Source organism: Catharus ustulatus, chromosome 5, assembly GCF_009819885.2.
Source record: "Catharus ustulatus isolate bCatUst1 chromosome 5, bCatUst1.pri.v2, whole genome shotgun sequence".
Taxonomy (NCBI): Eukaryota; Metazoa; Chordata; class Aves; order Passeriformes; family Turdidae; genus Catharus; species Catharus ustulatus.
Window position 1 is genome coordinate 10,672,903 of NC_046225.1, and position 16,049 is coordinate 10,688,951.

Here is a 16,049-nt window from a genome sequence, read left to right on the forward strand (position 1 = left end):
CCCTGTAGAAATAAAATAATCATAGTTTTTTCACTCTATTGTTTCCAAAACAGGCAAATCATTGTTAAGGAGGAGTTAATCCTTTATGGGGAAAAAAACCCCAACCAAACAAACAAAAAACATGTTTTTCTTTCTTTACTAATAATTTTCTTTTAGAATCTCTTGAAAAGAGTTGCCCTTCTTGTCTTCTTACAGAATTTGCCAAAGTTATTCCAGGTTTTGGTAAGCCTGACCTGACAGGCAACTAAAAACTATGATGTAGGGTGTGCTTACCTTTTGCAATACCCTGAACAGCTGTTTAGAAACAAAGCAAACAAAACAGACAAAAAAATCCCACCATGACCACATGAGCAAACTATCCACCCCAAAAAAGACAACAAATACATCTAAAATATTCTAAAATCTGTTTTCCTATACATATGATAAGAATAGACTGGGGTTTAAAAGCTGTAATAATTTTATACTGTTCTTAATAGTTGAAAATTTTATAATTTTATACTGTTCTTAAGAGTTGAAAATTTTAAGTTCCTTTTTAATTTCTATCCACCCCTGTCCCCTTTCTATTACACAAAAGTGTAGACAATATTAAAGCTAAATTAAACTCCTTTCTCCCTTCCTGCCCTAAGACCATCTCCCTTCCATTTCTGCTTTAAACTGCTTGCCTTCTAAACTCTCTCCCTTCCTTGGACATTTTAATACTTGGATTTATCTTTCAAAACTTCAACATCTTCAAAGAGAATGATCATTTGGGGTTAATTGTATGATTTGCATTTAATAGCAGAGGAGAATTCTTGTGCATCAGACAATTGCAGAGTCTTAAATTCAGTAATACTTAGAATGACATCTGTGGAATTTTCACTTTTATCCTAAATTATATTTTAGCAACTAGCAGTAGCGTCTAGAATTATTTCAGGGTTTTTTGTTTGGTTATTTTTCAATTTTGATTGTTTCACCAGAATACAGTGGAATCAGCTTAAGACAATATTGCTTCAGTTCCACGACGTGAGCAAAACCATTTCACTTTCACAGTTTACATTTAAAACTTTATTTCCTTATTTCAGCTTGGAGTCATATACGTGGCAGGATTAATCATATTAGTAATTGAACAATTACTCAACCATTTAAACGTTTTCCACGTTTCTGCTTTCCTTTTTCCCCTCAATTTATTAATCAGAATGCATCATTCCAAATACAGAGTGAGGATCTCTATGACACAAGCAACATCATAAAACTCTACAAAACTTTTTTAATCACCTTAATGCCTTAAGTTGACAGGAAGTGACAAAATTTTTCACCTCAACTTTGCATTTTTTTCACCATATTGTGGGAGGATCTAATTTGCACAATATGGACTTGTAAGGGCATGATGTGCACAAATGTAACATCTGGGAATCTTAGCAACCTTTGCTTACTGATACTGAATTATTTCACTGGTCTTAAAACCTGTGTGGATCTTGCAAAAGAAGCCTTCTCTGAGAGAGCAGTCTCAATATAGAATGTAAGTTAGTATTCTATAGATTCAGCACTGCTGAATTCTAGATAATGTTATGTAGAGGAAACTGTCACAGAAAAATCAGGTGATGTCATTCTATTCCAATGCAGTACAACTTTAAACACCCAAAATCAAAGTAAAATCCAGAAAAAATTTACTTAAGTCACCAATGAAAGCCCCCCTTTAGACTTTCACCGAGGCCACGTCTTCCAGAATTGGTTGTAAACAGGGAAATTAAAGGAGATGAGATGATGCAGTGTTCATTCATTGCAATATTTTATCCTTTAGTTAATAAATTAATGGGGTTTAAAACAGATCTTGTGTGATGAGGACAATTGTCTAAACACTGCTTACAAAAGTCAAGCTATACTTGTGTTTGTGTATTTATATTCCTTTATGCAGTAACTGATGGAGAGTAAGAGGAGAAAGGTTTCACATCCTTTTTGAAGCATGATGAGGTAAATACTGCACTTATGTGTACTTGAGCCACATTTTACTGACAGTCTTGGGAATTTTTTAAGTGTTGAAAACAAGGTGTTTACAAGAAACATATGTTGTGAAAATACTTAAGTGGGTAAGCATAGTAGCAGTGCCTCTCTGAATGTGGTTGGTACAAATACCTTCAAAAGTCATGGTAAGTTTACCCAAAATCACTTTTTGAAAATGCTATCACCTCTTACCAATACAACACTTGTGCAATGCCACTGCTCAAAAACAAGCCCAGTAAATACCAGCATCCAAACATCCAAAAAAATCAAAGCCTACTCTCAGCACATGGCATGTAATTAGCCTGGGGCTCCATTTCCCAATAGAGGTTGTGTAATAAGAGGAAGTAGAAAAATAATGTATTTTTCAAACAGTCTGAACGTTGTCATAATTCCAAACATTACATGAAAAAAAATAAAATACAGACTGCAGAGATTTGCACCAAAAAAAAGCTTAGTGCTGATGGGACAGGACAGTCATTTCTGATGCAGGAGAAAGCTTGTGTGTGTGCTTTGTGCTCTGGAGGGAGGATTTAAGTTCAGTAATTTATACTTGAAATTTTCTTATGAGTTGTGATCAGAAATTGCCAAATTCAAGTACAGGTGGAACTTCCTTTCAGGCAAATCTCTTGCTGTGCTGATCCAGTTACACCAGTAGCACCTACAACTGAAAGCTTCAATGATACAGGTCAGTCGACTTCCTGAAAAATTATTATAAGATAAGACTTTTTTGTAATCATTATGTTCAAAGAACCACTTGGCTAATCTTGCATGACACATGTAAAATATCTGAACCAAATTTGTGTAAAGGAATATTTAAAACAGTAGAAAGGACTCATTGGAACGCCAAAGAGGAAACAAATAGTTTTGTAATAAAAGCCAGCAAAGCAGACTGTATGACCCTTACTAGAACAATAAAAATTACCATACAGCTCCTACTAAAATTTCTTCCAGGGAGGTTTGAAGGATAAGATCTTTAATTCATGCATTTCTTTAAAAACATTATTTCATGTTAAAACCCAAAGTTAAATACCCTTAGAGGTTACACATTTCAAAGCATCGTGTCAGTAAATGAAAGTTTGGTTAACAACGAACACTGGAGTTTTATCAAGAGATAAACAATCTTAAGACCTGTGAGAAAAGGGAATTGAAACTACAATTCATAATGAATGCTGAATAGGATTAACACTTACTTGCATATTTTTATAGGTAATTGCTTCAGACCTGACTGTATTCAGCCACAATAAAAATAAAATGAAACAGGCTGAGTATGATAAGAAGTTGCTTCTGAGACAAAAATATTTATCCTTCTACAGTAACTGGGGGAAAAAGACACAGAGAAGAATACTTCAGAAGAGAATAGCCTGAAGGTGGTGCAGTGTAAGTTTTGTGTGAGCTCTACACCTAATAGAGTACATCCTCACACATTTTACTAGATTGCAAGTGTAAGGGCTCCACAAGAACACACATCTTCACAATTATTTGGAAAAGGAAAGCCCAGACAAAGCTGAAGCTCCAACCCACACATTCATATGGTGATAGATGCCCCTATTCCCTCCATCTGCTAGTATTCTACGTGTTGCTGCTCCTTTTAGTCTTATCTCCTACTTCAGACTATACCAATCACTTTGTCTCTCCTCCTTTCACACCCACACTTTCAACTAGGCTTGAACAGCTCAACTACATTGGTAATCAGGAAAATCAGAAGCATTTATCTCAATCTTTGGGCAACTTTTAGTTCTGTTTCTTTCTCAAATCTTTTCTTTGTTTTGGTGAGGAGAAAACCTCACCATGGTGATTTTTTACTATGAGTTTATCCAGGGAGGTGAATTCTGTAATATGAAATAACAACAAGGGTTATTACTTGCTTTATGCCTTTGGAGAGAATAACACAGTAGTAGTAAAAGTGGTTAAAGTAATCCTCTAACATTTAAAAGGCATTTACCCATGGGGCAAATGAAAATATGGGAAGTGCATGAACTGTGAGAGTCAGCATAATCTATTTTTATTGCTTACTAAAAAAAACCCTTGCACATAAGTATTCTCAAACAAGATGAGGCCATAAATGCCTAAACACAGTACTAAATGAATAAAATAAAGTATTATAACAATTCATAGGATTTTTATAACCCATCATCACCATGCATAAGTATGTATCAGTCCACTGACTTTATTAAAATCAAGATTCCAGTCTCCCACATGCTGTTCTATTGGCATAAAAACATCACACAGAAGCAACAGATGGGGTGAATAAAAAAAAGAGAAGACGCTCCATATTGCAGAACAAACAACCTCTGTAAACCACAACAGGAAGGAACTGCCTGAAAGTGCACAGGATGGCTTTGGGATGCAACACTAGGTCACAGCATTACTCTTAGACATGAGACCAGATGCCCATCTGTGTGTGAATCAACTTCCATGAGGAAGGAGGCAATGTGTTCCACATCATCCATTATCATTGCAAAAAGAAGGCACTGTCTTTGGATAGCCCTGGACTACTAAAAATAAAGGGGTTTCTCCAAATTTATCAGCACAGCTTACAAGGATTCAGGGACAGAGTGCCATTTTAATCACTGCAAAGGGAAATTCAAAGTACAAAGGATTTTTGGAGACCTGTGTTCCCTATTCTTTTTCTCCAGGCCACACACATTGTAAAGATTCTCAGATATCTCTCCTGGTTACAAGACCAAACATGAACCAGGGTTCCAAACAAGCACTACTTTGGTGTCTTTTTCTTGTGCCAACTAATTTAGATTAGCTAGAGGAATGCCATTTTTATCCTCATTGTTCCTTTATTCACTACAAACTTGTCATTTTCCATAGCATAACGTTTGTCTATGTTATTAAGTCTACCCAGACACATCACAATGCTGTTCACACCCCTGTCATTTGCTGATTCTTTCGAAAATGTTAACTTTTCAGAATATTTATATTGTTAACAAATGTTGGCACTAACAGATTTAAAGTCATGACCACACTTTAGCTCAGCTCATTGCTCAGAACTTATGCCACTGGAGTCCTAAAAATTCTGAGCAGTCATTTGTGTTGTTTAGTTAATTCTTAGCAGCCAGCAAGTGTCCATTTCATACTTCAAATTAATATTTTTTAGCTCATCATTTGCATGATTCCTAGTCAGAAAAATAACATTTAGCACTTACTACTGCTGCTGCTTCTTCCTTACCTTCTCATATCCTCCTTTATGTGCAGATTTATTAGTTCTTTAGGAACATGGAAAGAGAGGGTGGTCTCAGCCATCTGCTCCCGGATCCGCATCCACTTGTTGTCAGAAGTAGGGAATCTGTATAACTTACACACTGGGTTTCTTAATACTGCAAAGAATTAAAATAAGATCATTGCTTTACTGTGGTTATATGACTCTGAAAAATTTATGACAATAACCTGCAAAAATTAATGTATTATTTTTTCCCCCTTACTTACAAAATTAATTTTAGAACCATTAAAATTCTACTAAAAACATTTAAATTTTATTTCATTTTTATACTAGCATGTGGAAGACAAAGTATTACTAGCACATCAACAAATCACATTTTACCAGCAGAGTAGGTTACCTTTGGATTTAGATCTTCAGAGTAGTGAGAATGTAAATTAGACTCTCTTTTCTTACATTTAAGCTCAAGTTAGGAATAACAGAATGTACAAATGAACAATGAACTTGATACAGTCACCACCATTGCAGGGTGCTAGATAAATTCTGATCAATTCTGATAAATTGCACAGGACTCAGAGTTCAGCTGCATCTTCCCCTTGACATGCACACACAAGTCATTAACACAAATAGAAGTTGTGCTTCTACACTAAAGGAAACTTGACCTTTGACCATGTGAGAGTTACCTTGGTCATTGATGTGGTCAAGACACTGCCACTTCATAGAAATAAATGTAACAGCCCTGTCAATGTGTTACACACACTGTTTTCAGATCACTATTGCAAAATGACATAAGAAAATCACATTTCTTGCTATTTATAAGATTATGCTTAAAACCCATCATGTTCTTATTTCACAGTTTTTATATGTTGGCTACATTTCCATTCACATCTTACAATGATGCTGTATAAAAAGGTGGGAAATTTCTACTCTCTCCTTCCCATCTTTTTTTTTTTTTTTTTTTTTTTTTTTTTTTTCTCTGCTCCTTTTTCCTAGAAACAACAAATAGGGAAAAAGCTGAGGAAGAAAAGGTTCTGTTTGACTACTTTGATAAGCTTACTTGGAGACAAATGATTGTCATTTAACACACATGTCCACAGCATCCTAACTCAGAATGACTTTGGACAGCCTTCCAAATCCTCCACTGGTACCTTTCTGTCAGCCTCCTGGAGAAAGCTGCCTTCCAGCAGGCTCCCATTGATCTGCTGCTGAGTGCTCTATAACTCACAGGAATGCATTCCCCATGTGTGTGAGCTGTGGGGAAAGTGCTGCTGTCAAAATGACAGCTACTAATAGACATTTCAATTCGCAGCTCCCTGACACCACTAATGTTCATGTAGGTTGATTTATAGAGAATGAAAAATAAAAGGTACACAAACTGGCTTGTCTATCTCAGCAATCAGGTTTTTTAACAGAAACCCTTTAGGAAAGGCCTAAAAGAAGACCAGAGATTTAAACATACTGATAATAAAGACATTGCTGGCAACTCAAAGAAAGGAGCAATATTTAAGTGGTTTACTGGTCTGTATTCTCGTCACTCTACTGAGATGTCTTTCATCAGTAGTCTTGGATGAAAAACTGGAATCCTTTTCAGAGTAATTTTGCCTTTAGTTATCAGTGATTTTACTTCAAAAAACTAAATTATGACTTAGTCTTATGAAATAAACCAAAGACATTCTTGAAATCTCTGACATATGAAAACCAAAAATTTTTCTTTACTACTAATACCCAAAATTTCTCAAATGTTCAAACATTTTTCTACACATTTTTAGAGTTTAAGGACCCTCACCATGCAGATTTAACTACAGAAAAAGTAGCCAGCAGTTCAGGCTTTATTATATAATTTGGTTAAAAAATGCATGAATAAATAGTTGCTATTCTCCTTCTCTTTTGCTGTGATTCTTGCAATCAATGAAATCAGCCCCATCAATAATATTAACAGTTTCTGTCAATTCACAAAGCTGATATCTGGCACCAATCATCTCCCATTAACAAGGCAGGGAACGCAAATTCTCAAAAGTTAGGGAGAGCTCAGGAAACTAAGGGCTAATTGAGGTCTGGCCTTAACCAGAAAACTGCCAACCAGATGATAATTTTGGCTTGGGTTTGTTTTTTTTTGTTGTGCCCCTGATCAGCAGGGAACAGGCTGGTACATATGACCAGGACATTTTAAATTATGATGCCCCAGACATCATCAAGACTCTTTATTTTACCTTTCTATATCTACTTCCTAAGGAGTTTATCAAAGGATGTTTTTTTTTCCAAGAACAGCCCTTAAATTCACACTCAGCATCTATTACACTGAAAAATACACATTAATCTGGGAGACTACTGATGTAAATATGCAGCTGAAAAATCTCTTTCCTCCCATCTCCCCCCTGTCACCACCACCATCACAAGGGAAAAAACAAACCCCAGAAAACCAATCAGGACTGCAGCAAGGGACAAAGAACATTGAAAATATGGATCCAAAGTTGTGACTTTTATTGTTGCTGGAATTATTAAACTCCTCTCTGGGTACTAGCTGAATTTTCAGTCTTTGATTCAGGTCTGAATTTTCAGATGGGAATAATTTCAAGTGTGTTGTAAGTTTTTTTAAATAGTCAAATCATATCTCCATGGGTTTAGGAAGATACAATCTCAGAAAAAAAGGCTGGGAATTTTTCCCAAATAATCCAAATAATTCCAATATGCAGTATTGCTAAAGCTTAAGGTGGTCAAGAAAAGCTGCACAGTACTTCATGTTTTCCTTATAAACAGAACTACTAAAGAAATGTGATTCCCTAAAAATCTCAGAAGTTGTTCCCTATCAACAATAATTTCTAACTATAACAAGTTGTCTTGAACAGAATTCTAGAAGGCATGTAAAAGCACCCAAACAATAAGAATGGCAAGAGTAGAATTGGTCTTTATAAAAAGTAGTTATTAAAATAAGTGGAAGTGTCATAAACATAATCCTTCCTGTATTTAGACAGTGATCATGAGAGGCATTAAAAAAAACAAAATCCACATGAACTGCAGTGGTTAAAAAAAAGTCTATTTTAAAGGCTTTTCTCTATAGCATCAAGCCAAAAGCCAATGCCATATATTTACCCATCCATATTTCTGGACATTCTCATTTCTAAATGTGAAGACCTCTCTGCTTTTTTATTCCATGCAATATCTTTCACATTGCTTCCCCTGAAACTAGAATAAAAAAATAATAAAAGATTGAACACTCTGGTTTTATTTCCGTTCCCTATTGAACATAGATCAAAGCATATCTCTGCCATACATTAATTTACTAACAGTGCTTCTATTTATATCTTTCTTTGTAGCATAGGTATATGATGGGTATTACCTCAGGAATAATAATTACAGCTTTCTTAATTTTGCTTAATTTCAATTACTTTTATTCTCTGTTCTATTTCAAATGCAATTTGTTTACATGCAAACAACTGGCAAACTCTCCAGCATCATAAATAAATAACTGAATTTTGAGGCATAAATTCAGTCTCTTGGGGTATAGATGGAACAGTGCTAAGGCTCTGAAATACACTGCTCATTCCCACTCACTCAACAAGCATCTCATAACTCACTGGAGGGCTGAGTTCCCTATCAAAAGATTTAAATTTCAGAAGAATGCCAGCGTGCTTCTATGCCTACAGGCTTAAAGATTCACAGAGGGGTTTTTTTTCAGTTCCATCATTTTGAATGCCTGATAAACAACAAGAAACAGGAAGTACCAGAAAGCTTTACAACAGCATACACATGTACTAAATATGTATGTAGATGGAATGCATACTGCTCTGGGGATAGTTCTGGATGAACACAGCAGGGAAAGCAGTGCAGGCACTGCTGATGTTGATCAGGTTTCCTGACCCTTCTGCACAGGTACCCCTATGAGAAACCCAGTCTGTCTCCAGGCAACACAGAAAGCCTTAATCCACAGGAAGCCCAGTCACAGAGGCAAGCTGGGCAAGAAGTCTGATGGGCTGGGGAAAAAGGTTGACAGTATAAAAGCAGAGCTAACATTTCCTCAGAAAAGAAATCAGGAATTCAATAAAAAGAGTGGTACTGACAAAAGCTGGAACCAGTGCCTGGTGTCAGCAGGAAAGTGGAGGCGATGCTGGGTGAGAAGAGAAAGTCTACAAGTACAGGAAACAGACTGAAGAGTAATTATTTATCAGAACCAACTTCCTGTGAGTGCAAACTCTTTCCAATATCCTGCATGCTGTCATTTCTTGCATATGCACCTGCAGTTCTGCTCTTTCCCCTCCATTCTTTAAAAAAAAACCTTTAAAAATGACAGGAAAAAAAAGCCCTCCACAGCATGTTTGACTTTATAAACCCTAGTAGTGTTGGGTGGGGTTTGGTTTTATATTGTGTTTGTATATGAGAATAATAAATGTGAAAATACTGTCTAGAAACACTATAGAATCACCAGTAAATGTTTCTGAGAAATTGATCTAGACTTCAATATTCCTAAAACCAACATCTACCTTGGAAGTTCCAACAAAATACATTCACAACCTACAGCATTTTCCCATACAAAAGAACTCAACAAAAAACTCCAATCAAACCCACACAATGGAAGTAACAAACAGAAAAAGCCAGCCTTGAATCAATATCATTCTCTGAACAGAAAAGTCATTTCTTCCAGTCCCTCTAATCTGGATGACATACAGAATCAGAATCAAAGAATTGCACTGAGTTAGACCAAACCCTTCAACTGGCTCTGTACCTTGTCTCCAAGAAAAGTCATAAATACATATCTAGACAGGCAAGATACCCTCCCTGCCTCCAGCTATTTCCAATTCAGCAATTTCAGGAGCCACATGTAGTTCCTGTGCATTCATTAATTCTCAATTAACATCTTTCTCACTTTGAATTGATGAAAATAAATGGTAGTTCTGTAGAATAAACATTTTCTGTTTCTGATCTAATCTCAACAACTCACAGAAAAAAATTTACAGCATTCATGCACATATAGAACAACTTAATTTTTGGAGGTTTTTTGTGCTTCCTTCAGACTGCAAAGTTGATTCCATAAGTCTGCCCTATCAGAGAAGTCAGATGAAAAAGTTTCAGTAAAGGTTTTAAAAGGTTGTTAAACTTCAGTAACATCCCTCCTCAACTGTATGCAGCAAACACAGAATTCCTGACAGTGCTGTGGTTTCAGATGACCCATATAACTTATTTGTGACATTGTTACTGCAGTGTAATGGGGATTCATAAACTTGGGCTAATAAAAGTTTTATGGCACAGCATATCAGCATGTAATATTTCTCAGCATAATGAAAGAGAAATAGATCTAGTTTAACACCATGTACTCAAGCCCAGAGTTGACCTAGAATTGAGAATGCCTTGCCAACAGCTCCCTTCATTCTAGGACAGATGGTTTCCAGATCAAACTGAAACTGCCCCTTCATCAGCTATGGCAGATAGATTGTCCTGGGTATTCACTTACAAATAATGCATAATTATTTAACAGAATGCCATGCAGTGACATGACACAAACTTATGACATTAATTCCATGCCCTTGGAAGTCACTGACAGTCTTGAAAATCATTGAACAGTAAAGATGAGGAAGATGGAGATTTCAGCACTGCTTCAGAAAGCATAATTTCTTCACATTTCTCAGTAAAATGATAATGTCAAATATGTATAAAACACTAAAACAGTGAACTTAAACATCTGTGCAGCATTTGAAGAGACATTTATGAGTTCTGCCACAAATCTGTGTGATTTCTTCAGGACTTGACAGCATTGCAAGAGCCATTTCTTACAGATCTTGGAGTTCTCACCTGCATTTAAGGAGGGCAGGTTGTCTTTCCCACTTATGCCTTCAGTGGCTGTACACTCACGAACCAATGCACACTGCAAAAGAAATACAACCACAAATGTGACACGTTCAGGGGTCTGAAATAAATCCACAGCAGTTTATAAAAGGTAGGTTGAAAACCATCACTGATGATAATATAAACTTCCCAAGGCTTAATTTTAATTTACATTTTTATCTTTATATTTCTGCTCCAAGATACTGTAGCACAATTAGAATTGTAGCCAAGAAAATGACAAGCTATGATCAGCTGTTCCTTAATAAAACAGAAATGATGAGCTATTAATAGTTTAGCTTAATGAATAAGTTTTACTATAAGAATAAGGCACTTCAGTTTAAAACAATTTTGACAAGTTTTGTGCTTTCAAAGAGGTTTCTTTAGGCAAAGCAGTTTTCACATGTACAATGCAAAAAAACACTTCATCAATTTTTAAACAAGAGAAAAGTAGGAAGCACAAGAAAGTCTTTAAAATGTGCTCACACTTTGTGATTGAAGTAATTTGTTATACAAGTGAACTGGAATATTGCTTTGATAAGATTAGTGCCTGAAAGTATAAAAAGTTTATGGAAAAATCAATCAGTGTACAGCTATGTTAAATGTAGTATGACATTTTTAATGCTCCTCCTACCCCCAGCCAGCAAACAAATGGAGTCTCTAAAGGTGATGGGGATCTCTGCTCCCAGGGCTTCCCCAGTTCCTAGAAGCTCAGTGGAGAACTTAAGGCAGAGGTTAATACAATGTACTGTCTACCAGATATCATCTGAAAATGAATTTAATCATTACCTTCCTCTCCAAAGAGAAATTTCTGCACATAGTTTATCTAAAAGCGAGCAAACCCAGTTCAAAACTTATTTAATTCAATAATTCGACCTTCTCACAATTGCATCCTCACTATCAACATATAAACCAAGACTGTGCCACAACTGATTTGTACAAACCAACAACTCCTTTATATACTACAGAAAATACATTTGCCATGAGTCTGGTCTACTCTTTACAAATATTAGAAATCTCTAGAAAGATGCTATTAAAGCCTTCTGTCTTCCCCAGGCCAGACACAGCTCATTAATTACATTTGAAATAATTGCAAGGATTATTCCACATTTTGAAGTAGAAGAAAAGCAAAATAAAAGAGAAGGCTGAAAAAACAGCTCATGTTGCCTATACTGTGCAAGTTTTACAAAATCAGTTCAAAATCAGAAAGATTTCACAGCATTTATTGACTTTTTGGAACTGGTCCCGCTCACCTACTGTTTTAAAAAGGCATTGAAGTCCTTTCAAATAAGTGGTGAAAAAAAGTGTAAAATCTACCCTGAGAATTTGACCCAAAAGCAGACTGGTTTGGCTAAGCAGAAAAAATATTGAAAATAATGTCCTTTTCTCAAGAAATAGTCTTATATGGTACTTCCAAACAAAAAAAAATGCTGCATTCCCTGTAGCAACATTTCCCTTTTTTTTCATGAATAACAGAATACACCACAGTGATAAGAAGTAAACCATCATATTAGAGTTGCAAAAATGGTGTGTTCCCATGAAATGCAGATGAACCTGCCCCTCTGCAAGGGAATTCACCTCTTCTTTGGTTTTCCTCTCTGCCATTCTTCCCAGCTTTTCAGTATTGTGGGCACAGGTTGCACATAAAAATCACCATGAACAGGAGGAATTCAAGGGCAGAAAGCAGAGCAGCTACCCAAGGGAAAAAGCAGTATGTACTTATGGCATCTCTGGACAGTTTTTCATCAGAATGGATCAAATACATCCAGTTGAGAAAAATAAGCTATTTTTTTTTTCTTAAAGAAAGAAAGGGGCTAGGAAAATCAGATTAGACCATTATTCTTTACATTTTCATAAGTTTGTTGCTTTCTTTTTCAGTTGAGGGAGATAAGTGTACATAGTACTTACTCCAGAAATTTTGTTTTAATTCCTCAACCAAATTTGGTAATTAGTATTTTAGACATCTGGTACAACTGATCATTCTAATTAACTTAGTGCAATAAACTGAGTTTCTACCTTTTGATCCTGGGTATCTGCTGTGATGTGGTCTGTTTCCCCTTCCTCTAGTTCTCCCATCTTCACAAGATTGACTTCAATGGTACCAACTGTCTTTCCACCATCAGATGTTCTGGGAAAAAAGACAAAAAACAAATAACCCATGACATTGGGTCACTTGCATCACCAAATTCTTTCAATTAAAACATTGTCAGTAAATATTTAGTCCCCTCTCTATTCTGTAAAGCTGCAGTCACCTGTACTGAATTGGTTATTTACCATCACAAACCAAATTTTAACAATGAGGCAACTTCTTCAGGACAATGAAAGTTTTCATCACAAAGCTGAGGATGGGTGCTATGTAATGGTGCATGAATCCATGAATACTGCACAGTTTTCATTCTAGACTTTATCCTGTCCATGGACCATTGGATAAAGGGCTGTAACACTGCATCAATATTCCATTTAGGATCTGCAATCCCACTGCAGAGTACAGAGCTTTGTTTCCTAACAATCTGCAAAGAAAGGACATACTCAGTGTGTTAATGAAACCCCTACAAAACCAAAACAACAAAACTAATCTGAATATCACTTTTCCCTTTGTAATCCCTCCACAGAGGAATTATTCAGAATTCATCCCATTTCCCGAACTATATGGAAACTGTAGTACAGTTCCAGGTGAATTTTTGTTATCATCCCCACAAATAGTTTACTTCCAATAAATTAAAAAAAAAAAAAAGCAAAAGCAATTCAGATGTACATCACCAAGAAAAGACTATCATTGACAACCTTTTGGAAGGGACAAGGGTTTAAACTCCAGAAAGATACCAAATGTTTTTCAGCTTTCACTGGCAGCACAGCACCAAGGTTAATGGCACAATCTATCTCCCCTGGCTTATTGTGAACAGCTGGATTTTTTGAAAGGAAGGAAAGAAGAGTAACTGACTGTGTCATAATAATGAGGAAAGGGTAACAAAAGGCACCAAGTAAAAATAGGCAAAAGGAAATGATGAGAATAGGTTCAGCAGAATTACAAAAACAACAGCAAAGAAGGAGAATCAAAACAAATGTGTTTGGTGCAACTGTGTATTATCTGAGCAGTGAAAATTAAGAGTGATGATTTGGGAAAAAAGAATACATAGAAAAGTAAAATCATAAAATCACAGAATTATTGAATATGCTGAGTTGGAGGGGACCTATAATCACCAAGTCCGACTCCTACAGTAAAATTTCAAAAAACAGTCACCCTCAAGCTTTCAAATTAAATAATTCCTTTGGTTGCAAACCATTAGGCTTTAATATGCACTCAGTAGAACACATTCATCTTGCAACAATACAAATCTGATTTTCTACAAAACCTTGCAAAATAAACACAATTCTTCATATTTTACATGTGTAAAACTTCATTTGCTCTGAGTCAAATTAATTTCTTACAATAAAGAAACAATTAAAAGGGAACCATTTTTGCAATTAAAGAAGCCTGTATTAATTAACAAAGTATCCAGAAGAAAAGTAATAAGGCTTCCATGTCCAAATGGTGCTTATGAGCAGAAACACACAATAATTCTGAAATGCATGAGAACAACTTAAGGGCCTTCTAAATGAAGAACTCTCCCCTGAGTTGCTACAGCCTCATGGTTTGAAGTAACTTCATTTCTCCTTCTAGTGTCAAACCAGCACTCAATCTAGGCTCTGTCAACAAATGGACTACAGCCTTTCCCAAGCAGAAAGGGAATACAAAAGATGTCAGCAAATAAATATATCATATATAACATATATCTTTAAAAACAAAAATGTGTGGTTATAAGACTGAAAATTTTTCAACAGCTTAAGGCACCCTGATCAAAGTGTCAAGTGAATAAACTGATTTACTGTTGCTCCACTAAAATAAAATGGAAATGCTAGCTACACTTTCCCAGTCCTTGTCTCTTGTTCTTTAGAATGCTAGATATTCCCCTTGCTGCTTTTATTAAAAGTTTGGCCTCAGTACAATGAGTACTGCATTGCTTCCTGCATGAGGAACAATACGTATTTTGTATGGGTTTAAAAACACTGATTGATCTCATTTCACTTCTACATTTTTTTATTATTATTTTCTTATCAAAATCACTCCTGTTCTGGTCTAATACATATGTGACATTGCAATCTGAAACATGCATTACCTGCAAGAGAAGGTAATGCAACACAATAAAACTAAACATTGCATTGTAGTTGCACAGTTCCTATCTTCCCACACAGAAACATTAAGACACAATTTAACAACAAAAAAAGCGTCAATAACAACAAAACCAACAAATCCCCAACCCAAAAGTTTCTTTTGAGTGCTACAGGCATACAAATCAACAAAGAGCTCTATGAATGCCCAGGGCAAAACTGCTGTGAGCAGTGTCAAACTTCATGATATTAAAACACCAGCAGGGCATGACAGTCTCGAAGTAGACATGTCAGGCTTTCCAACTTTCCAGCAATACCAGGAGATTAACATTTCACTTGGAAGAAAATTAAAAGAGAAACAGAAGTATGCAGTGGAAAAAAATTAAAAAAAAAAAAAAAAAGCTTAGTGATCATACTTTATTGGATAAAAATCTGTATACAGTAATTTCACGAATACAAGCCGCACCAATTTGACTAAGATTTTGCTCCTAAACCGGAAATGCGGCTAATAATCAGGAGCGGCTAATACAACCTCAGAAGTGCCTGCCAGAGTGCTGAGCTGAGCAGCTGCAAAGTCGGCATTTTGCGATTGTTACAAATCGCTACTCTGTTGCACCGCGGGTGGAGCCTGGCTCCCTGCAGGCAGCACGGGGGGCGGGGAGAGAGGCGGGAGAGCTCTCTTTCCTCCTCTGCCACAGCCCAGGGGAGAGACGGGGGGGGCCCGGCACCGCCATTGCTGCGGCCCGGGGAGGAGAGGGGGGACCCGGGCCGGCCCTACCGCGGCCCGGGGAGGAGAGGGGGGAAGCGCCCGCCGCCATTGCTGTGGCCCGGGGAGCCGACGGGAGCCCCGCGCTGCCATTGCTGCGGCCCAGGGAGGGGGGGGGAAGTGCGCGCCGCCATTGCTGCGGCTCGGGGAGCCGACAGGAGCCCCACGCAAGCC

General features: G+C 36.7%; 1 protein-coding gene across 7 annotated transcripts in view; it reads right to left on the minus strand.

Annotated features, from left to right (window-relative positions):
- The window catches only part of INPP4B (inositol polyphosphate-4-phosphatase type II B), a 293,487-nt gene that overhangs the window by 92,090 nt on the left and 185,348 nt on the right, over window positions 1–16,049 (minus strand). For all 7 annotated transcript variants that reach the window (XM_033059958.2, XM_033059960.2, XM_033059956.2 and 4 more), the window contains 3 exons: window positions 12,977–13,088; window positions 10,931–11,003; window positions 5,159–5,306 (listed from right to left, as the gene is read on the minus strand). In XM_033059958.2, the coding sequence (XP_032915849.2) occupies window positions 5,159–5,306; window positions 10,931–11,003; window positions 12,977–13,088 (333 nt within the window). The remainder of the gene's footprint in view (window positions 1–5,158; window positions 5,307–10,930; window positions 11,004–12,976; window positions 13,089–16,049) is intronic.